We start from the raw sequence: 22,432 nt of genomic DNA, 5'->3' as shown, positions 1-22,432 counted from the left end.
AAAAGTAGGTCAAACATAAAAAAATCTGCTATCGTGTATTTAATCTTCAGATATTAACTCCCATCTATTTTGCAACCTCCCCTGGGGAGTTTGTAAGGAGAAGGGATGTTTTATAGCTTGCAATGTGTATTTGATGATCTCTGCTCCATTAAATTGGAACAGAATCCATCATTTGTTCTTCTAATAGATGCTTGAATAACACACCATATATTAGCCCTCTGTTACAGTTTCTCTTTGAGATGCCTAAATAGTCCAGGCTTCTAAGCTCTGTTTTAGCCTCTCCCCATTTAAATACGCTGAAGATTTCTGGGACTGTTTACAATAAGTATGAGAAGACTCCTCTCTCTGCCACAGAACAATGGCTCTGCCTCAGGAGACTCATAACTTCTCTGGTCCTTTCTTTGTGTGTGTGTGTGTGTGTGTGTGTGTGTGTGTGTGTGTGTGTGTGTGTCGGGGGGTTGTTTGGTGGTGACTTAAAAATGTTTTCTGTTGTGATAAAATGCATGTAACATAATATTTAGCACATAACCATTTTTAAGTGTATAGTTTATTGGTATTAACCACATTCCTATTGTTGTGCAATAACCATTACCATCCATCTCCAGAACTTTTTTCATCTTGTGGAACTGAAACTCTATACTCATTATACAGGAACTCCCCATTCCCCTTCCCTCCAGCCCCTGACAACCATAATTCTACTTTCTGTCTCCACTGTAATCAAACCAAATGGGAGTTTGCTCACCTGATGTGCAGCAAGCCAACAAAAAATGATACCGAACTTTTGCAGTGAAGAAAGATGGGTGGTTTATTGGTGTGGTGCCACGGAGAACAAAGAGCTAGTGCTCAAAAGTCCCTAACTCCCAGGTGGCTTACAGATGAAGGTTTTTAGGGCAAAACTTGAGGCAGAGGTCTCTTGAGAAGGTGTACACCATGGATTAGAGGCCCATGAGGGCATGTTAGCAGATGTTACTTGATAACTTTTGGTGCTTCTTTGTCTGGTCCCTGGAGGTCTGTTCTATCTCAAAATACTTCGGATCCAAAAAATACCTTTATTCTTGATGTTAGAGATTTAATTAGGTATATCTGGTGATGTACCTGTCCTACAAATAGTTGAATGATAAGCATTCATATCCATTGAGCCTTGCCCTATGTGTTCCTTGGCCAGTCTGGTTGAGCCTTGGGGTGACCTGTAGTGTTCATTCTTCTGTCAAAACTTAGAAGGTTGATGCCAGCTTCACTATAGTTTTGACTGTTCTAGGTACCTCATATAAGTGGAATCATACAGTATTTGTCTTTTAATGACTGACTCATTTCACTTTACATAGTGTCCCCAAGTTTCATCCATGCTGTAGCATATATCAGAATTTTCTTCCTTTTTAAGATGAATAATATTCCACTGTATGTATATATACCATTTTGTTTATCCATCCGTCAATGGACACTTGAGTTGTTTCTACCTTTTGATTCTTGTGAATAATGTCACTATGAATGTGGGTGTACAAGTATCTGTTCGAGTCTCTGCTTTCAATTTTTTTTGTATCCAGAAATGGATTTGCTAGGTCATATCATAATTGTATTTTTAATTTTTGGGAGATCTGCCATACTGTTTTCCATAATGGCTGTACCATTTTACTGAATTTGTATACAATTATTTTTATCATTTCAATTTTGGTGACATGTAATTCATTATTATTCAAGCATTTTATAGAAAAATTTCCTTTACCCTAAAATATTCTTTGTAACTTCCCTTTTTATCCTTGTCAGAGCTTCCTTTGGTGTCATCCCTGACTTCTCTTTTGTTTCCATATCCAACGTCCAAACCGTGAAGAAATGGCATCAAGCGTGTCTTCAAAATATATCCAGAATCCTAATCTACTTCTTACTGATTGTACTCACCTACCTTGCCAGTCTGTTCTCCCCACAGCAGCCAGATCAGTCCTTCTAAAACTAATCAGGTCATGTCACTCCTCACTTGAAACCCTTCCAAAGTTTTTCCCATTTCATAAAATCCAAATGCCTTGCAATGGCCTGCAAAGTCCTGAGGATCATACCTGTCATTCTGAACTCACCTCCTCTCTCTCCCCTACCTCCTCCTGTAGTCACACTGGCATTCCTGCTGTTCTTTGAACACACAGGTGCATCCTTCCTCAGTGCCTTAGCATTTAATCTGTCTTTTCCTTGGAGCAACCCTGTTTCCACCCGCTCCTTGACATCAGCTGTGTGGCTTATTCCACCTTTTCTTACTCTGCCCACACGTCACCTTCTCAAAAAGGACTTACTGGGCAACCCTATTTAAACATTTAAACCAGCACCTTCCCATTCTCTCCCTGTTCTTTTACTTTGCTATGTTTTCTTCATAGTCTTTATCTCCACTGTCAAACTTGTCTCTCTTCTACTTCTGCCAGAACGTAAGCTCCGTGGGAAATACAAACATACTTGTTTTTTTAATTCTGAATCGCAGAACCCTATAAAGGGCATGGCATACTAGGCACTCCTATATAGTTCTTTTTTTTTTTTTATTTTTATTTTTAACGTTTATTTATTTTTGAGACAGAGAGAGACAGAGCATGAACAGGGGAGGGGCAGAGAGAGAGGGAGACACAGAATCGGAAACAGGCTCCAGGCTCTGGGCTGTCAGCACAGAGCTCGACGAGGGGCTCGAACTCACGGACCGTGAGATCATGACCTGAGCCGAAGTCGGACGCTTAACCGATCAAGCCACCCAGGTGCCCCTATAGTTGTTCTTAAATGCATGTTTGTATCTGTATTTTCACATAGTAGTGATAAACACTTGAAAGATAAGGCTCTGAGGTCAAATTTCCCTATTTCTAAAATGGGTTCTATTTTAATTACTTTGAGTGTTTTACTTAACATCAGTCTGATTTTCCTCCTCTGAAAAATGGGTATGAATAATAATACCTACTATATAGAATTATAGTTGAGAATTCAATGGGATAATTTGTGTAATGTGGTATTCACATAGTAAATGATCAAACAAGGTTATTTTGTTGTAGCTGTTATTATTCTTTTGGTTTCTGCTCCCCCCCCCACATTTTTTTGTTTTTTTTGCTTGATCTTTTTTTCATGTACAGAATAGTGAGTGTCACTCTTTAGGGCTACACAGTCTCTCTCCTATGGTCTGTGGCACTCAGCTCGGCCATTCCCCATGTGGATGGTTCTGGAATTTTTCCCTTCATTATAAATAGTGTTATGATGAGCCTCCTTTACATATGTTGGAAATGTATACTTTTTATTTATCATTACTGCCTGGGATATAGTCTTTTATTTGGATTGCTGGTTGGAAGGTGTGGAGATGATTGTCCAGTCCTTCCCACGTTGCACACAGGCCACGCCCAGCCCATCTCCAGAGATACTACCTCAACACAGGTGTTTCTGCTTGTGGCTCTTCTGGGTAAGCTGGAAGGTGATAAAGGACAAGAGTTTCTGTGGAGGAATGTGACACAGAGGAAAGGGGAGGGGCTTTTTGGCTAGCCAGATCTGGGCTAGAATAATGGTGCTGACATTCCTAGCTGTGGGATCTCAGTCAAGTAGTCTGACCTCTTTGTTTCCTTATTTCACAAAGGAGACTAAAATGACCTACCTCAAAGCATTGCTGTGGGGACTGGAGATGCAGATAGAAGCATGTCTAGTACTGGCACATAGTAGGTACACAGAAAATGTTTGCTGTCATTAATTGCTATTACTCCTTGTTTGCAGGCAGATGGTCTCTGGCCTGTGGGAGGTTGGCCAATGGAGGAAGTTAGGTAAAATGTTAAGGCTGTATAATAACACTGTAGCTTGATCTGATAAAACACAATGGCAGAGAAAGTCCCTTTCTCTTTTAGGATAACCTTTCCTTACATGGCCTAAGAACTGGAGCCTGGGCCTTTAGGTGCCTTTCCCAAGATTGCTGAGCTGGTTGGTGGCTGGCATGAAAATACAGGTCATGGCTACCTGGCTGCCTCTCCTGTTAGAATAAACCTCCAAGTTTAACCCCAGAATGACCATGCAAGTCTTTCCTGCTTTTCCCAGCCTCCCCACTCCTCTTTCCATTTATTTTAGAGCTTAGAGAAAATTCAAAGTCTCGGGTATAAAGGTTTCACACATGTGACACGTGGGGAAGGGCCAGGTGGGACACGTGATGGCTCTGGGAATAGATGACATTTGTACATGTTGTTGAGGTGCGAGGTGAGAGGGATGGCTAGGGAAGAGAGAGGATAATTAGAAGAATTATAAAGACAGGATGGTTTATAATGATATAGCAGTGGGTGAATTTAAGATAGATCTGGGTGCTGAGATTTCAAATGTGTGTGTGTTTTTTCTTTCGCCTGGAAATCTATTTTAAAATGTTTATTACATTAGTAACTATTAGAAACTCAACTAAAGTGGCTTTAGGAAAAAAGGAAGGAAGGAATTAAGGAAGGAAGAAAGGAAGAGAAACAAATGGGAAGGAAAGAAGAAAGAAAGGAAAGGAAGAAAGAAGAGAGAAAAAAGAGAAAGGAAAGGAAGGAAGGAAAGAAAGGAAGAAAGAAAAGAAGGAGGGAAGGAAGAAGAGAAAGGGAAGGAAGGAAGGAAAGGAAGAGAAAGAAAGAAAGAAAGAAAGAAAGAGAGAAAGAAAGAAGGTGTTGACAAATATACCTGGTTGCTCAGTCTCTCTTAGCTCTGTTCTTACCCCTGTTGGCCTTGTTCAGCATTTCTTCCAAGATAACAGGAAGATGGGTACCCCTGACTCTGGGTTTACCTCCTATCATCTTTAATGTCATCTATGAAAAGATGAGCCCTTCTGTTTCTCAATAGTTACAACAAAAGCCCTAGAATGGAGCCTCATTGGCCAGGCTGGGGTCATTTGCCCTTCCAGAACCTTCTTGAAGTGTGGCCAGGGGAATTATATGCTGTTTGGGCAGGCTGGGTCATGTGTCCATCTCAGGAGCTAGGCTGTGGCACCTGCTATTCTGAATCATGTGGGCTGAGAGAAGGGAGGAGGTGGTTTCTCAAGGAAAATGAAGGCATATTTATAGAAGAAAGAGAAAAGAATCCTGGGCAGGCAAAAGCCACAGGCTTCTGTTCCATTTATTATATGCTGCTGTTTACTCACTTGAACATTTCTTCTGTACAAATGAAAGGGTAACCCATGAATGGCTTGTGTCAGGTGAAACACCCAACCTTCATATGAATATGATTATAATGTATCACCTTTTATAGTTTTCCTACAGCCTTTGTGAACACCACAAATAGTGGAATTGTACATGACTATTGAATTTGAGTTCAATAAAGGATTTGTACCACCTGAATTACACCTCTACACACAAGATAGGATACATTAACTTAATTACTGTGGGACTCAATAACATAGGCCATTGCCCTGGGAATTTATCTTGTGTTGTACTCAGAGAGAGGAACTGGGCATCATTTCTAAAGGCAGTCAATTTCCAATTATCCATGTTAATGGAAGAACACAGCATGTGGAAACTCTAAATACTGTTTCTGTTAGGTTTAAGGAGGGGACATGATTTTTTATTTTTCCACCTGAGTTGCTTATTTTGCTTAGACTTAGGTAACATGGAAGAGATTGCATTATCTGGGTCTATACTTCCTTTCCCCCTGCCTTGATTTATACAATGTGAAGTGCACTTTATTTTTTGGATGTTTATTTTTTAACTTTTCATTTTGAACTCATTTTAAGCTTGTAGGACCGTTGCAAAAATAGTACAGAGAGCTTTCTTTATATCTGTTACTTAGCTTACCTTAATGATGACATCATTAAGGAACATAGTAGAAAACCAGGAAACTAACACTGGCACAATACAACGAATCAACTATACACTTTATCTAAATTTCATCAGTATTCCCCCATTGTCCCTTTTCCACTCCAGAATCCCACATTTGGTTGTAATTTATCTTTAGTCTTGCATAATTTTGAACAGTTCTTCAGTTTTTCTTATTTTTCATCATCTTGGACTTCTGAAGAATACTTATCAATTATTTTGTAGCATATCCTTCAGTCTTATGTTTGGAATGAGGTTAAGCTTTTTTTTTTTTTTTTTTTTTGGCAAGAATGCCAAAGGAATGAGTTATGCCCTTATTTTGCATCATATCAAGAGGTCATGATGTTAATAGATTGTCTCAGCACTGGTGATGTTGACTTCCATCACTTGGTTAAAGTGGTTTCTGCTGCAGTTCTCCCTTATAAAGTTGGTATCTTCCTTTTGTAATAAATATCTTGAGGGAGGTAGTTGGAGACTAATCATGTCCTGTTTGTCTTCAAATTTCCACCGACTAATTTTACCACCCATCAGTAGACCTTGTCTATAACAATGATTACCGTGGTGTTTGACTAATAGTGATTTTCTATTTGCTCTTTCATTCTACATTTATTAATTGGAATTCAACTATAAGGAAGAAATGTCCATTCTCACTATTTATTTATTTATGTACCCACTCATTCATTCATTCATTCATTATATCAGTATAGACTCACGGACATCTATGTTATTTTATGATTTAAATCCAATACAATAATTATTTATTTTTTTCCAAAAATTTTCCAGCTTTGGCCATGAGGACCTCCTTCAGGTTTGATCCTGTTCTTTTGACAAGGCCACATCTTTGTGAGCACTTTCCTACTTTCTGGCAGTACAAAATGTGCCAAGCTTATCTTCTATTTCCCTGCTCTAGCCCAACAATCATCCACTTCTCAAGGAGCCCTGGTTTCTTTTATTAGAAAATAGTATTTTGAAACCAAGACCTGGGCACTAGGTATGCTCACTGCTACTTGGTTATTTTAGAATCTCTCAGAAGCTAGGGCTAGGAAACATGGGTGCATGTACTAATGCATGCATGTGCATACATCTATATTTCTTGCACACAGGTTGATGAATTGAGTGACCTTGCAGCAGAAATGAAGACTATTTATAGTTTCACCAACATGGCTTCCCTTTCCCTAAGGGAAATTTACCTACTAGTAAATCAACTCAGTCACTGCTGAATGTTGACCTACTAGAAACAGAAACCATTGCTGAATCTTTGTATTTCAGATCTCTTCCAACTTGGAATGGGAAACATTTCATTCTGACCAGGAATAACAGATACTCTGGGTTCGGATTTGCCTTTCCAGCATGCTCTGTCTCAGCCAGCACCACTAGCAGATGCAAGGATCAAATTAGTGTTTGATGTACTGACATGGGATACCACATAACATTGCCTTGGACCAGGGAACTATTTTATAGCAAAGGAGGTATGGCAGTGAGCACATAACCATGGGATCCACTGACCCTTTTGTATACTGCACCATCCTGAAGCTGCTGGTCTGGTTAAGGATTAGAACAACCTCTTGAAGATATAGCTGAAGTATTAATTTAGAGGTAATATCCTGCAAGGATAGGGCAACATTCTTTAGGCTGAGTATACATCTTAAACCAAATGCCATTTAAAAAATTTATTTATTAAAAAAAATTTTTTTTTATTTGAGAGAGAGAGCAAGCGAGAGGAAGGGAGGGGCAGAGAGAGAGACAGAATCCAAAGCAGGCTCCAGGCTCCGAGCTGTCACCACAGAGCCCCAGAGCCTGACATGGGGCTCGAATTCACAAGCAGTGAGATGATGACCTGAGCCAAAGTCGGTCACCCAACCAACTTGAGTCACCCAGGTGCCCCAAACCAAATGCCATTCTATAGTGCTATGTCCCCAGAAGACAGGATACATTGGTGAGATTCAAGGATGGTAAGAAGGAGCATCAATGCTCATCATCATTTTCATGACCCATCTGGAGTCTTTGCACACTTCCTGTTTGCAGCTCGAGATCCTATATCCTAGATGGGAGTTGCTTCCACTAGGGTACACAGTAGGTGTTCCACTAAACTTAAACTATGGCTGCTGCCTTGTCACTTTGGGCTTCCCATTTGACAACAGAAGACCAAGCACAAAATGGAATAATTGACCCTCACCGTCATGAGAAGGTAGGACTTTGGTATGTGGTGGTGGTAAGAGAAATATACTGAGTTGATTCCCTGAGATCCCTTGGCACTTCCATGACTACTTATAGCTATAAATGGGCAAGGATAGCAGTTACAGTCTGTTAAAGGCATGGTGATCTGGGGCTTAGATTCTTCACGGATAAGGGTCTGGGTTGCCCCACCAGGCAAGTTACCCAGGCTAGCAGATGGACTAGCCAAGGGGAGGGGAAGGACAAGCATCAGTTATAACTTCAAGACCAAGTACAGCATCAACTAAGTTACCCACCTCTTGTGTGACTTCTCAGGAAGTAGAATCTATCAGAATCCTGGAGAAGTTGTGGGTGGATGGGGTGACTTTAACATGAGGAGCAAGTGGATGTCAGTGGTGCTTCTTCTTAGGAGACTTACCCTTGGCAGAGACTGTATACCCTCATAACTCACACTTCTGGTAGGCAGCAGTCAATGCCACAGGGAAATGAAAGACCAGTCTCTCATGGGGAACCAACTGGGGGTATTACTCTGTCCCAGAGCTCTCCATGGGTCCAGGCTGAAGCTGTTCTCCAGTGGGGACCACAGTCGTGCTTGGCTTTCTTTGCCTGCACGCTCCTATTCTGTTATTCTTCTCCCTACAGCACTCTATCAATAAATCACTTTCTCAGGAATCCTTGCCTCAGGCTCTGCTTCTGTGGAACCAACCTCAGATAATACTGATTGATTATTTTTATTCAATTAATGCCATATGTTCCCAGCTGTGAGATATTCCCAAATAACATAACTTAGTGGCCACATAATATTCTTCTATATAAATGTAGTTTATTTAACTAGTTCCCCGTTTCTAGAAATTTAGATTGTTTCCACATTTTCACTATTATAAGTAATTCCACAAACATCGTTGTTGACAAATATTTGCATACATTCTTTTTTTTAATTAAAGATTTTATTTTTAAGTAATCTCTACACCCAATGTGAGGCTCGAACTCACAACTCTGAGATCAAGAGTCACATGTTCCACCAACAGAGCCAACCGGGTGCCCCTCTTTGTACATATTCTTAATTATCTGAATAGGTTAAATTCTTATGGGTGAAATTGTGAAGTCAAAGGTTACAAACATTTTGTGGCTTTTAATATAAATACGAACTTGGCCTCCAGGAGCATTGTGCTACTTTATGAGCCCACAGAGAGAATAGGAAGGAGACTTTTCCCCATATCTGCCAAATAGAGAAAAATGAATAAAACAGTCTTTGCAAATTTGATAGGTGATGTATTTTTTGATGTGCTTTATTTTGGTTACTAGGCAGTTGATTCATATATAATTTGGCCATTTGTATGTCTTTGGTGAATTGCCTGTTCAAAAAAGCCTTTGCCAATTTCTCATTGATTTCTTCTTTCCTTATTTGTTTGAGTTCTCTTTGTAATGGATTCAAAGTATATGGAAACTTTAATTGTTAGTATCAAGGGTACCTCATGCTTCCTCCGAGTCCAATGCTGGGGTAGAGGTGCTATAGTCCTCTTCCCTCATTTGAGGAGAGGAGAGAGTCCTAGGAACAGCTAGGATCCCTATGGATAAAGAGGAGTGGGGAGTGAGGTTCTCCTTCTTCTTATGAATACTCATTTAAAATTAATTGAGCATATATGGTTCAAATGATATGTACATATGCTATCTTCCTAAAATCCTGATAGGTATGTCCTATCATTGCCTACATACTACAAATAAAGAAATGGAAGCATATAGAGAATAAAAAACTCGTGGAAATCACAGAGGCATTAAATGACAGAGCTGAGATCCAAACCCAGGTCTCTCTAACTCTAGGGTATATGATCCTAATATAGGATATACTGTTTATGTTACACTTCCACACTGAGATATCTTTGGAAGAAGGAAAAGAACATTGCCCACAGTTCTGCCTTAACATAGCCACTGCTAGTTTACTTTTTTTTCCCCCTTCCTTCCTGCTGAAATCCTTCTGGCCATCCATTTCTACAATTTGATTTTTTTTTTTACCCTATATTTTTCCATATTGTTTCATGGGTTTTATGGCCATCATTTTAATGACCTGCATAATATGCCTTTGTTGGGTACATGCTAACTTTGTAAATTTGGTGTTCTCCCACCAAAGATCTTAGGACAGCTTCTGGGGACCCCTGCTGTTTCCCCCCTACAGTTCTCCTTGGCTTGATAACTCCCTGTTTACTTCATGCCTTCAGTGAAATGATACAAATTTAAGTTGCAAATTACCTGAGGATGTCTTTCAAAGTTGTAGGCATCTGCAAATTATATGTGAATATGTGTGTAGCCAGGCAAATTCTTCCCAACATTTTAACTTTAGAAAAATCTAGTGGAGAGAAGTGTGTAAGTGATTTAAAATCTCTACTTGGGGTCTGTGTTCCTCAGTCTATAAAGGGGTGAACTCACCTGCTCGTCTAAGCCTCATATGTGAGACTTTAATAAGAAATCACATGGTAAGTTGTAAAGTATCTTATAGGAACAGCAGTGACACTGCCGTATCATATTTATAGTGTTTCCCATGTGTAGACACTAGGCAAGTTTTACATCCCTCTTAATCCTCCTCACAGCCCTATAAAGAAGGCACACCATTATTTTCTTCATTTTACAGGCAAACAAATGGGTCCAGAGGGATTAATCAACTAGTCTGAGAGTCCACAGTTAGAAGGAGGCTGAGCTGGTGTTTGAACCAAGGTTTGCCAGAGCCTCAGGGCTCTGTGTGGTTAGCACAGTGATGGAGGTTTTTGTCTTCTCACTGATCCATTAATGCCTTCTGGAACTGTGTTGCCTTGAGGTGATGCTTTCCTAGCATTGTCTATTCCTGGGGGCTTATGCTGGTTCAGTTTAGTGTGTAGGACTTTGCCGATCCTTCTGTATTCCATTTGGGGAATTTGTGTAGGAAACATTTATAGGAAGTTTGGTTTTAGTTCAAGCTAGTTGCTCAATGGTCTTAGAAATCCTTTCAAGTTAGTTCAGGCTCCTCTGGGGGCTCGGGAGACGAGTCTGGTTTTTTCACTGTGTTTCTAAGGCCCACTTGGCTCTGTGTGACTTCTCCAGCTTCAGATTTGCTGTCTCATCTCCATGTTGGCTTGAAAGCTTCTTGGAGAGCTTCCTCCATGAGGAACTCCATTTTTTTTTAAACTTTTTTTGACATTTATTTATTTTTGATAGAGAGAGACAGAGCACGAGTGGGGGAGGGGCAGAGAGAGAATGAGACACAGAATCCAAAGCAGGCTCCAGGCTCCGAGCTGTCAGCACAGAGCTGGGCGCGGGGCTCGAACCCACAAATCGTGAGATCATGACCTGAGCTGAAGTCAGACGCTTAACCGGCTGAGCCACCCAGGTGCCTGAGGAACTCCATTTTTGTGCTCAGTCTCTAGATCCTTGCTGAGTTGGGGCCTCTTTCAGCAGTGTGGCTTGCTGTAGGTACAGCCAAGCTCTTTTTTGACATGGCACACCCTGACCTCCATCTCCCTAAGCTGTGAACTTGCATGATCCCCAAACTAAAACAATTCTAATGGCAGAATTCTGGTGATGACCCAGAGAGGGAAGGAGGCTCCTGCCAGCCTATTGTGAATCTTTTGTCTGCGTGTAGAGGCCGATGCCAACACAGGGGTGCTTTTCTTGTCTTTAAATGAACACAAAGTTAATGAGACAAAAAGGAGCTTAGATGGCTTTTCTGGGAGGGGAAAAGAAAATTGTCTTCAAGACTCTAAAGGCTTGCTGTTTGGTTGACAGAGATGAGGTAGCTCCATATTTCCCATCTCAGAGCATAGTGTATGGGCAATGGAGTGAGGTGCTATGCCTCACAGTGTAGAAATGGATTTAGAAGCCACAAAGCCTGGGGTCAGATCCCTTATAATCCTGAGCAAGTCATTTAACCTCTCCAGACCTTGGTGTCCTTGAACCATGAAGTGGGAGGACTGTGGTATTCAGTTTATAGTGTTGAGTGAGGAACTTTTGACAAACAAGCACTTAGATAACATTTATTATGTGTAAGACACTGTGCTAAGTACATTACCAATAGAAACTTGTTTAATCCTCTTGATAACCCTGTGAAATAGGCACTACACTGTCTTTATGAATTTTTTTTAAATTTAACTTTATTTTTTAAAATTTACATCCAAATTAGTATATAGTGAAGCAATGATTTCAGGAGTAGATTCCTTAATGCCCCTTACCCATTTAGCTCATCCCCCCTCCTACAACCCCTGCAGCAACCCTCAGTTTGTTCTCCATATTTATGAGTCTCTTTTGTTTTGTCCCCCTCCCTGTTTTTATATTATTTTTGTTTCCCTTCCCTTATGTTCATCTGTTTTGTCTCTTAAAGTCCTCATATGAGTGAAGTCATATGATTTTTGTCTTTCTCTGACTAATTTCACTTAGCATAATACCCTCCAGTTCCATCCACGTAGTTGCAAACGGCAAGATTTCATTCTTTTTGATTGCTGAGCAATACTCCATTGTATATGTATACCACATCTTCTTTATCCATTCATCCGTTGATGGACATTTGGGCTCTTTCCATACTTGGGCTATTGCTGATAGTGCTGCTATAAACATGGGGGTGCATGTGCCCCTTCGAAACAGCACACCTGTATCCCTTGGATAAATGCCTAGTAGTGCAATTGCTGGGTCACAGGGTAGTTCTGTTTTTAGTTTTTTTGAGGAACCTCCATACTGTTTTCCAGAGTGGCTGCACCAGTTTGCATTCCCACCAACAAGGCAAAAGAGGTCCTCTTTCTCCGTATCCTCACCAACATCTGTTTGTTGCCTGAATTGTTAATGTTAGCCATTCTGACAGGTGTAAGGTGGTATCTCATTGTGGTTTTGATTTGTATTTCCCTGATGATGAGTGATGTTGAGCATTTATTCATGTGCCGGTTGGCCATCTGAATGTCTTCTTTGGAGAAGTGTCTATTCATATCTTTTGCCCATTTCTTCACTGGATTATTTGTTTTTTGGGTGTTGAGTTTGAAGAGTTCTTTATAGATTTTGGATACTAACCCTTTATCTGAAATGTCATTTGCAAATATCTTCTCCCATTCTGTCGGTTGCCTTTTAGTTTTGGTGATTGTTTCCTTCACTGTGCAGAAGCTTTTTATTTTGATGAGGTCCCAGTAGTTCATTTTTGCTTTTGTTTCCCTTGCCTCCAGAGACGTGTTGAGTAAGCAATTGCTGCGGGCAAGATCAAAGAGGTTTTTGCCTGCTTTCTCCTTGAGGATTTTGATGGCTTCCTGTCTTATGTTGAGGTCTTTCATCCACTTTCAGTTTATTTTTGTGTATGGTGTAAGAAAGTGGTCCAGGTTCATTCTTCTGCATGTCACTGTCCAGTTTTCCCAGCACCACTTGCTGAAGAGACTGTCTTTATTCCATTGGCTATTCTTTCCTGCTTTGTCAAAGATTAGTTGCCCATACATTTGTGGGTCCATTTTTGGGTTCTCCATTCTATTCCATTGATCTGAGTGTCTGTTCTTGTGCCATACACTGTCTTATGAATTTAAGATGCATGCTTTTTTAACTTCTCCGAAATGGGTTGCATCTGACAGCTGACAGTGTCTCACAAACTCCAGGGATTGTGTTAGCTACTGAAGAATTGGGAGAATGTTCCAGGCAGAAGGATGTCAGAGATTTTTGGAGACCTGCATGAACATGGAGGAATCAAACAGAGATGAATTCTTTCCAGCTGGGCCAAGCAAGCTTCCCTCCAGTGCTGCAAACCAGGACAGAGGTCTTTCCTATTAGAATAAGCTCCATGAAGATAGGGACTGTTTTCGTCCCATTCACCTGTTGTGTCCCCGGCATCATCTAGTGTGGCACAATGATTGGTGGATGTTGAAATGAAGATTCAGAGGTTGCCCTCCCATCCCCAGTGACTTTCCACAGATACATCAGTCCCTGGAAGTCTCTCTCCCACAGTCCTTGGGCACCTTGTTAGATTTTTTTACCCACAGGACCAAGGAGGTGGGTCAAGACAGCACATCACTTTGTTTGACCAGGTGTCCTGTAAGCAGCCATCACTATTTGACATAGACAGGGCCTTAGTGTTCCTGGATGAGGACCAAACATGTGGTCCCTAGCACCCAAATACTATTTTACACTCTAAGCTGACGAGGTTACGTCCTCAGCATGGCTCCCGACTCATGTTCAATCCTTTGGTCCTGTGTTCAAGGAGTCATAGTTATCAGTGCGTTTTGAAACACAGACAGTCACAATCTTAAATAATTGGCATGATTTCCCATTTTAATATCTTGATGACTAGATACATTTCACGGGAATAGGCGCTAAACTTCATGAGAACAACCGATGTTGTGTATGAGTGAATCAGGAACAGTCCATTTACATCAAAAGATGACTTTTTACCAGTGTGAGCTTTAGTGTGGGAGGTGAGGGAAACACAGAGGGCAGGGAGGGAGATGGCAGCCATGGGGTTGAGTGCTGTGGTGGGTTGTGGGGGACCTTTGACATCAGATAGTACCTGGTTCAGATCCTGGCTCTACCATTTACTCACTGAGGGATCCTGGATGAGTGGTAACATGACCCTGGGACTCATTGTCTCCATACGTGCAATGGGGCTTATCTTGGTGCCTATTTCTTAGGGGGTTGTTGTGAACATTATATTATATAGCACACAGGACTGCAGGATCTGTGACATGTCCAATGCATATCAGCAAATGTTCCTAGTATTGTCACTCTCCTGGTTTTCTTCTCTGTGGTCAGGACTTTGGCCTCCTCTGCTTTGTCCTTGGGTAGCTGCTTGGCTACTAAGCTTTCCTGATGGTTGTTTTCATTTATTTGTGAGGTATTCATTTGCTTAAAATCAATTTCTCCCAAGCTGGATTGCCCATACCCCATGGCTCTGCATGACAGGGGGTGGTGGGGAGAAAGCAAGAAGGTATGTGTATGCGGTGGAAATGGCCATGGGGGTTGCAGAGAGATGGAGTGAGCCTGGCTCTGCTGAATACATATAATCAATAGGTGAAATCGACATCTTTGTAAAAGTTACAGGTCCTGCTGGGTGAGCTCTTTTCAGTGGTGCCAAGAATGCACCTATTTCATTTTTCCTCTTCTTGGGGCCGGGATAGATTCGCCTTCAAACCACCAGAACAGCCTGGGAACAGAGTGGTCATCTCATCCCTCATTGTTCCCACCTTCCATCCATGGACTGTTTTAGGGTTAAGGTATTGACAAAAACCTGGGAGCTACTTTGCTTTTGAGAAGGGAAGGAAATAAATACATTGAGTCACAAGCATTCACTCATTCACTCAGTATTTACTGTGTACCTACTAGGTACCAGATGCTTGTTTTTAAAGTTTATTTAGAGGAGGTGCGGAGGGAGAGAAAGAGAATCCCAAGCAGTTTCCACATTGTCAGTGCAGAGCCTGATGCAGGGCTTGCACTCACGAACGCATGAGATCATGACCTCAGCCAAAATCAAGAGTTGGAGGCTGACTGAGCCACCCAGGTGCCACCAGATGCTTTTTTAAGCACTGTGGGTTTAATAGCAAATGAGACAGGCATGCCCAGACCCCTGTGCTTTGAATGTCTGGTGGGAGATTGACATTGTACAGCTATGATGGGTGCAGGGAGGATGCTGGGGTCAGGAGAGCCTTTTCTGAGGACTTGGCATGAAGCTGCTGTCTGAATGGTAAGCAGGGGCTGGCCAGGAGAAGGGCAGGGAGGGAGGAGAGCATCTAGGCTGTAGGGAGCCCTCCCCAGATTAGCCCTTAAGTGGAGGGGGCAGGAGATAGGTGATCAGAGGGGGAGGAGGAGAGGGTTGTGTAGGACTGAAGGGCTGGCAGAATCCAAGCTTAGCTGGGTGGATAGGGAGTCATGGTTGGGTGCCTGATTGTCATCCTGGGAGCACGGATAGGTCAGTAAGGAGAGAGAAGAGGTCATGTTTGTACAGATACAGGATAACTTTGGTACCTGTATGGAGAGTGAATCACACATCTCTAGTAGAGAGAAAGAGACCCTTGGAAGGGGCTCCATGCAGTTTGGATGCAGGGTGGGTGGGGACTGGACTCTAGACGTGTAGTAGTGGGTACAGCGGGTCTAACTGGAAATTCTGCAGAGGTAGACTTGATGGGTTGGCATATCACTGAAAGTGGGGGCTGTGGAGGAGGTTGGAATGAGACTGGCATTTGGGGTGGTGGTGGTTTTCCTGAGGAGGGGACATGGGCTGGGAGCAGGTTTAGTTAGGAGACATGGCTCAGGCATTCAGTTTTGGACACATGGAGTTCAAAGTGACAGTGAAACGGCCAAATGGGGATGCCATATAGGAGGTAGGTAGGAGTCTGCAGCTAAAAATAAATCTGGGTTGATGACAGGGTGAGTATGGCAGGCACCTCTTTCATCCCATGGAGCCCAGTGGGTGGTTCTCATCATAGCCAGCATAGCCTCACGGAGTGGGGGCTACACTTAGAACTTCCTACTACCAGATGCACCTTCCTCTCTTTCTGTGACCTTCAGCAATTCATCTAGCCTTTCTCTGCTCCCCTATCCTCAGCATAAAATGGTGATAGTTATGTCTGCTTCAGACTACCCAGTAGCATGTGTCTGAGGATTCATTAAACTGAAAATAAAACATGTGGGGCACTTTGGAAATAAGAACTATGTTAAAACAAGGAGTTATTATAGTTGTGCGCAAGCCAATGAAAAGCAGAAATACAGCCCCAAGGCCCAGTATTGATTTTGGTCCCGGGTACTTCCCACAGCCGAATAAATCTGACATTTCTGCCCTCAAGTGCTGGCTGCACTGGTGGCAGGCCTCCAGCTTCCAGCCTCCTTGCCCCTGTTCCAAGGTTATGTCCTTTCTCGGCTCAGGCCAGATCCAGCACCCCCACACCTGCCCATGGTGCTCTGGCTGCCCTTCCCACCCCGGTGGGTGGTTACAGGGAAGGTTCCAGTTGTGAAGTTGGAGACTGGCCAAGAGCAGATGCCCTCCGATTAAACTGGGGACAGGCCCTGCTGGAAAAGCAGAGCTTGGATCTGCAGAACAAGGGATTTAAGGGCTACCTAAGGAAACATCTCTAGACAGAGTTTTCAAACTTAGAAATGCATTAAGGGTTTTGGAATTTGCTTCATGCATTCATTCATTCATTCATTCAGTCACTGGATAAATATTTACGGAGTGCCCATTGAGTGTCAGGCTCTGAGATAAGCCTGGGGATACAGGAGTAAAAGGGCGCTATGCATGTCCTTCTGGAATTAATATTTGGACTGGGAAAGAGAGAGACAAAGGAACTAAATACTCTTACGGGACAACCAGGTACAAGGATAGAGACCAGTGACGTGGCTGGGCTGGGAAGGCCCTGTTTTAGAGGGGGTGACACGGAGCTGAGATCTGACAGCTAAGAAAGAGCTGACCTGGGAAACGTGGGAAGCGTGCATTCCAAGTGAAGGAGCTGGCCAGTGCCAAATACCTGAGGTGAGAACATGCTTGGCACGTGTGCAAAACCATGACAACAAGTGTGGGTAGAATCCAGGGAATGAGGGAGGAAGAGGGGGCCAGATGGTACAGGGTTTTATCAGTCATGGGAAGGAGTTTGGATTTTTGTTTTAGTGTCATGGTGAGCCATTGAACGGTTCTTTTCAAGGGAGTGATTTCTGTTTGAAAGTGATTATCCTGAATGGATAATGGATTGGAGGGGAAAGGAAAGAATCAAGGCAACCACCCAAGAAGCCACTGCCGCCTTCCAGGTGAGAAGTAGTGGCTGTGTGGACCCATGGTGCCAGTGGAGGTGGACTGGGCAGGGTGCCGGGCAGTGGAAGTGGTAAGGTTGCTGATAGACAGGAGGTGAGGGGCGAGGGGAACGGAGGGACTGAAGATGCCTCCTAGGTTTCCGACCCTGGCAGCCATGTGCACAGGGATACATTTATTGTGGTAGGGATCAGTCAGAGCATGGGTTCACAGAGGGAAATCTAGACTCCTGTTTTGACCTGGAAAAGTCTGTCATACCGACGGGGCATGTGGAGGAGATGTCAAGTAGGGCGTTGGACGTACAGCTGGAAGTCATTAGACACTTCTGGGCTAGAAATGCAAATGCAGGATATCAGCACAGGACTGGATAGGAACACCCCGGGAAAGGATCTAGACAGAGCAGAGGGCCCAGGACTGAGCCCTGAAAATGACTGGTGGGAATGACCGGTGGGGAGCAGGAAAGTCAGCAGGCATGGTGCCACGAAAGCCTAAAGGAACCTCTCAGAGGCCAAGAACAGTAGGACTGAGGTCTCCCACTCATTTTGACGACTTGGAGGAGGTTGCTGATGGTGACAAGTCACTTCACTTAGTCAGTGAGGATGAAAAGCACATAGAGTGGGTGGAAGAAAGAACTGGAGCTGAGGAGGCAGAAATGACATTTGGGGACAACTCTTTGGAGAAGTTTTGCTGTCAAATTGGGCAGAGAAATGGGGAAGTGCCTGCTTGGTTGGGTTTGTATGAAAGTAAGAAATGGTCTCTCCATCATTTGTAAACCTCTCTCCCACTCTGATACACCCAGGACATGATCCTGAAACACCGGAAGTATTTCCATGATAAAATCAACTGTGGATGACACACAGTCCCCAATATATAGCTGTGACTCCACTCCTTTCTCTCCCTTTCAAGAATGCTTCTAGGAATGTAAATCAGCCAGAATAATGTTGGGATAAGCATCTGCTACTTTTTAGGAACAATCATAATCCAACTTCTACACATCAAACTACACACAAGTAAATTATCTGCGGTGACCGCATCACAGCGGTTGAGAAATGTTGGCTGAGTGTGGTTCCAGTCTCTGGCTGGATGCCATTCATTCATTCATTCATTCATTCATCAAATGTTTTCTGAGCTCTCACTATGTGTCAGGAGGGTGGCTCTAGGCAGTGGGAGCAGAGACGAAAAAGCCAAACATGGCCTCCGTCCTCACATAGCTGCCTCGCTTGGAATAAGGGATTCCAAGTGCAGTAAGCTTAAGCTGGAGTTGTGTTCTCAACGAGAGCCTCTCTAGGGTCTTGGCCTGGTCCACAGGCTTAGCAAGAGTTACTCTGAAGAGGTCAGGATGTATAAGCTGCAGGGGTGAATTAATAAGGCCCAAGTTGGGGGTGGGTGTGGACAATGGCCCAGGCAGAAATGAGCACCCAGTGCTGGAATCCTATCCCCACTGAGGTCTGTACCAAGACCAACTTGTCCAGGAACTCAGGAGAGGAGGAAGGCGTGGCACCAGAGGCGGCCAGGTCGGTGGTCAGGGGACAGATGTGCAGAGTCAGGAGGCTTCACCCATTGTTTGGTTTTCATCAGGAGAGAGCCATGAAGGGTTTTAAGTGTGTGTGTGGAAGGAAGAGGGGTGAGTGTATCAGACTTGTTTTCAAAGAGCGCTCAGGTGTCTGGGGAGTGGGGTGTGGTTGTACAAGAGAAAGGCAGCAGGTGAGTGTCACCTGTATGCAGACAGAGGACTGCATTACTAACTTTCCAGCCCTTTTTGACCAGACGCCGCTGAGGATTTGGAAACGAGATTAGGGGGCTGGGGGCAGGTTAAGGCCGGCCTTCCCGGTCTGTGTCCTGTTCCTGAAGTCTGGTTTAGTTTTCCTCCTCTCCTTCCTCCCCTGGGGGAAAACCCAACAGGCTGGTGCGGGGGCCAGCTCTCAAGCAATGGGAACAGAAGCAGACCTGGGCTTCGGCTGCAGAGCACCAAAGGACATGCTTAGGTCTAATGTGGGGATATAGGGATGTAGAAATTTTAGAAATGGAGGCAGACGGACTGTTTTAAGGGCTTGACAGCAGTGGGCATGGTATGGGGCATGGGCGTGCAGAGACACCGGTGGGCACAGGACCAGGAAGGAGAACGGGCAGTGCCGAAATTCACTCACCTCCCAGAGGCCCTCTCAAGGAATGCTGATTCAGCAAGTCTGGAGCACCGGCCAGGAATCCGCATTTTTAAGAAGCCCTTTCCTCCCCAGACCAAGGTGATTCTGACCTAGGTGGCCCGGCGACCCTCCTTTTGAGCATGCCTCTGCGTTGCTTTCTTGGCCATGTGTCCTCAGTGCCCTCAGTAGCTTTCACCGGCTTGAGCCTGAAAGCTTATTTCGGCCCCGTGTTGAGCGGTGGATAAGCACTTCCCCGGCTGGCTGCCGGGCCAGGGGCGGCGGGGCTGGCGGGCGGGCGGCACGGCAGCGCGCGGCCGCCAGGGGTCGCCAGAGGCCTCGGCTCGAGCGCTCGGGCTCCTCCGCCCGTGGTCGCCGCGCCCGAGCGAGCTAGAGAGCGAGCGGAGCCAGAGCGCTGCGGGCTCACAAAGCGGCCGGACGCGCGGCGGCGGGTGGCAGGAGCGTAGGAGAGCGAGCCGGCGGATCAGCCTCCTCCGCGACCGCGCCACACGAGCTCCAGCAACTCGGACGCGGGGACCCGGGCCGGCCCCCACGGTACGTGCCCCGCGGAACCCCGCGCCCCAACTTGGCGTAGTTGGGACCTCCCCGCGACCACCGGGAGGCTGGCAGGGGCAGGGCCTGGGGGTATCTCCGCGGGACCTTCTTGCCGAGGCTACAGGGCGGACGAGGGATTACCCCCCCCCCCCCCCCAGCTGCGGGTACCTCCTCCCTCCACCCCGTGCCCCGTTTGGCCAGAGCCTGGGCTGCTGCTCGGATCCCTGTTCTCCCCCTCCCTACCCCGGAGCTCTGGGCACCGTCTGTGGGAGTGCGGCTTGCCGATCCAGGAATCCGCGGTTTTGGGGAGGGGTGCTGAAGACGATTCGAGAGTAGCGGTCCGTGGGGCACCCGAAGAATAGGCGACAGATATCCTCTGTAGTTTGGTAGCAGCCCCTAATTTGTGACGCAGCCTCTTGATTTGTAACTAAGCCCCCCCCCCCCCCCCCATTCGTGAGAGGGCTCCCCGGCTCTCTCGATTCGCGACAGACGCCCCAGGTGTGTGAGGGATGACCCTTTTTCCGCCGTGAGATTCCCCAGTCCCTACAGCCGGGGCGGGTCGCCTAGGCGCCGAGACCTCGGTGCACCGCGAGGGGCTCGCCTGGCCCTGCCCTCCGGCTCACGCCCCTGCGTGCCCCCTGCCCGCAGATGCCGGCGATCGCGGTGCTGGCGGCGGCGGCCGCGGCGTGGTGCTTCCTCCAGGTCGAGAGCCGGCACCTGGACGCGCTCGCCGGAGGCGCGGGCCCCAACAACGGCAATTTCCTAGACAATGACCAGTGGCTGAGCACCGTCTCCCAGTACGACCGGGACAAGTACTGGAACCGCTTTCGAGACGTGAGTACCGCTGCTGCCAGGCCCTGCGGGGTCGGGGAGCCTCTGTGAGTGTGTGTGTGTGTGGGGGGGGGGGGGGCTCTGAGGCGGGGAGGGGAGGGGATGGGTGCAGACCTCTCACCGCAGCTTGTTGGCGGGGGGTTCCCAGGCTGCATCTTGCCAGAGAAGAACTTTAAAGAGAACTTAGAAGGCTTGATACTGTTTGCCTGTTACCTGTGGTCCAGGTGTGTGTAATCGTAGGACCGGGGGAGATGACTCAGTATGCATGGTAAGAACAGCAAGCAGCTTGGAGAGAGGCTTCCTAAGGTCCTCAGTTCCCCTAAGGTGGATGGTTGACTTTGCCGAGCCCCCTAGAGAACCTTCCTGGGGCAGCAGGGATTTGGACCATCTCTGGGCTGTGCCAGAAGAATCCTTGCTGCAGATGTTAGGTTTAGGGGTGAGCCCAGCTGATTTGTTCCAGGAGGATTGGAGGGTCGTGGCAACGGGCCTGAGAAAATGTGGATGGTGGTGCTGTGGAGGAGGTGCGGTGGTTTTGACCCTTGGAGTCTTTAGGGAAAGGGAGCAGGCCACTGATGGAGCTGGTCTCCTGCCCTGAAGATGAGCTTGGGTGGCAGAGGATTGCTCCTGTGGGGGAGCCCTGGCAGGGGAGAAAGTTCCTCCTGGGCACCCACAGGCACATCTGCTGCCTGTTTCTTCCCCAAGGCTGGCTGTGGCTCCCCAGGTATGTCCCGGAGGATGCAGGACAAGAGGCACCTGGTCTTTCCAGCAGATGGCAACCCCCAGGTGCTGTGGGAGCTGCTTGCAGACAGCTCTTTCAAAGGCTGTCCCAGATGGTTGGGGCCATAGGCTTGCAGGGCACTGAGGAAGAACTTTTATGATCCTTGACATTAGGAATTCCTGCCCGTGAGAGAGAGGGACCCGCATTTCTGAGTCTCTGTTCTTCTTACAGGGTTCTTTCAGGTGGGAGATGTTTGGGAGTCACCATCCTTCACTGGATTTATCTTAGGCCCTGTCCTGGTCTTCCCAAACCCTTGCGGGGGGGAAAGTACGAGGAAATCCAGAGAATCCAGATAATTTCTTATACTTTCTAAAGAGCACCTCTCCAGGCCCCGTTCTTGAGGAGCAGGCCCTCCCATAGCCTTGAGTGAGGGCTTACCCCTCCTCTCCCTCTTCGTCTTCCTCCTCTCTTTAGTTGGCTGTGGGCTGCTTTTCTTTGAAAGGTGCTTTCAAACACTTTCAGTGAACTT

The 22,432-nt window shown here is 45.5% G+C and overlaps 1 protein-coding gene and 1 long non-coding RNA gene across 3 annotated transcripts in view; one reads left to right on the top strand and one right to left on the bottom strand.

Moving 5' to 3' along the window:
- Window positions 1–8,881: 8,881 nt before the first annotated feature.
- Window positions 8,882–22,069, bottom strand: LOC123604118. Its single transcript, XR_006715228.1, has 4 exons — window positions 22,056–22,069; window positions 19,077–19,082; window positions 18,206–18,207; window positions 8,882–8,986 (listed from the first exon to the last, which is right to left on the bottom strand). It is a non-coding gene; the product is annotated as an uncharacterized LOC123604118 (long non-coding RNA).
- SPOCK1 (SPARC (osteonectin), cwcv and kazal like domains proteoglycan 1) overlaps window positions 20,184–22,432 on the top strand; it is a 516,437-nt gene continuing 514,188 nt past the window's right edge. Inside the window, exons 1-2 of one of the 2 annotated variants that reach the window (XM_045489804.1) lie at window positions 20,184–20,354; window positions 21,003–21,188. In XM_045489804.1, coding sequence (XP_045345760.1) covers window positions 21,003–21,188 — 186 coding nt within the window. In that variant the 5' untranslated portion in view covers window positions 20,184–20,354. The remainder of the gene's footprint in view (window positions 20,355–21,002; window positions 21,189–22,432) is intronic. The other variant, XM_045489811.1, reaches the window with a different exon arrangement.

This window comes from Leopardus geoffroyi, chromosome A1 (genome assembly GCF_018350155.1).
Source record: "Leopardus geoffroyi isolate Oge1 chromosome A1, O.geoffroyi_Oge1_pat1.0, whole genome shotgun sequence".
NCBI classification, from domain to species: Eukaryota; Metazoa; Chordata; class Mammalia; order Carnivora; family Felidae; genus Leopardus; species Leopardus geoffroyi.
The sequence above is the reverse complement of the archived record's forward strand: the minus strand, read 5'-3'. Positions and strand labels throughout refer to the sequence as shown.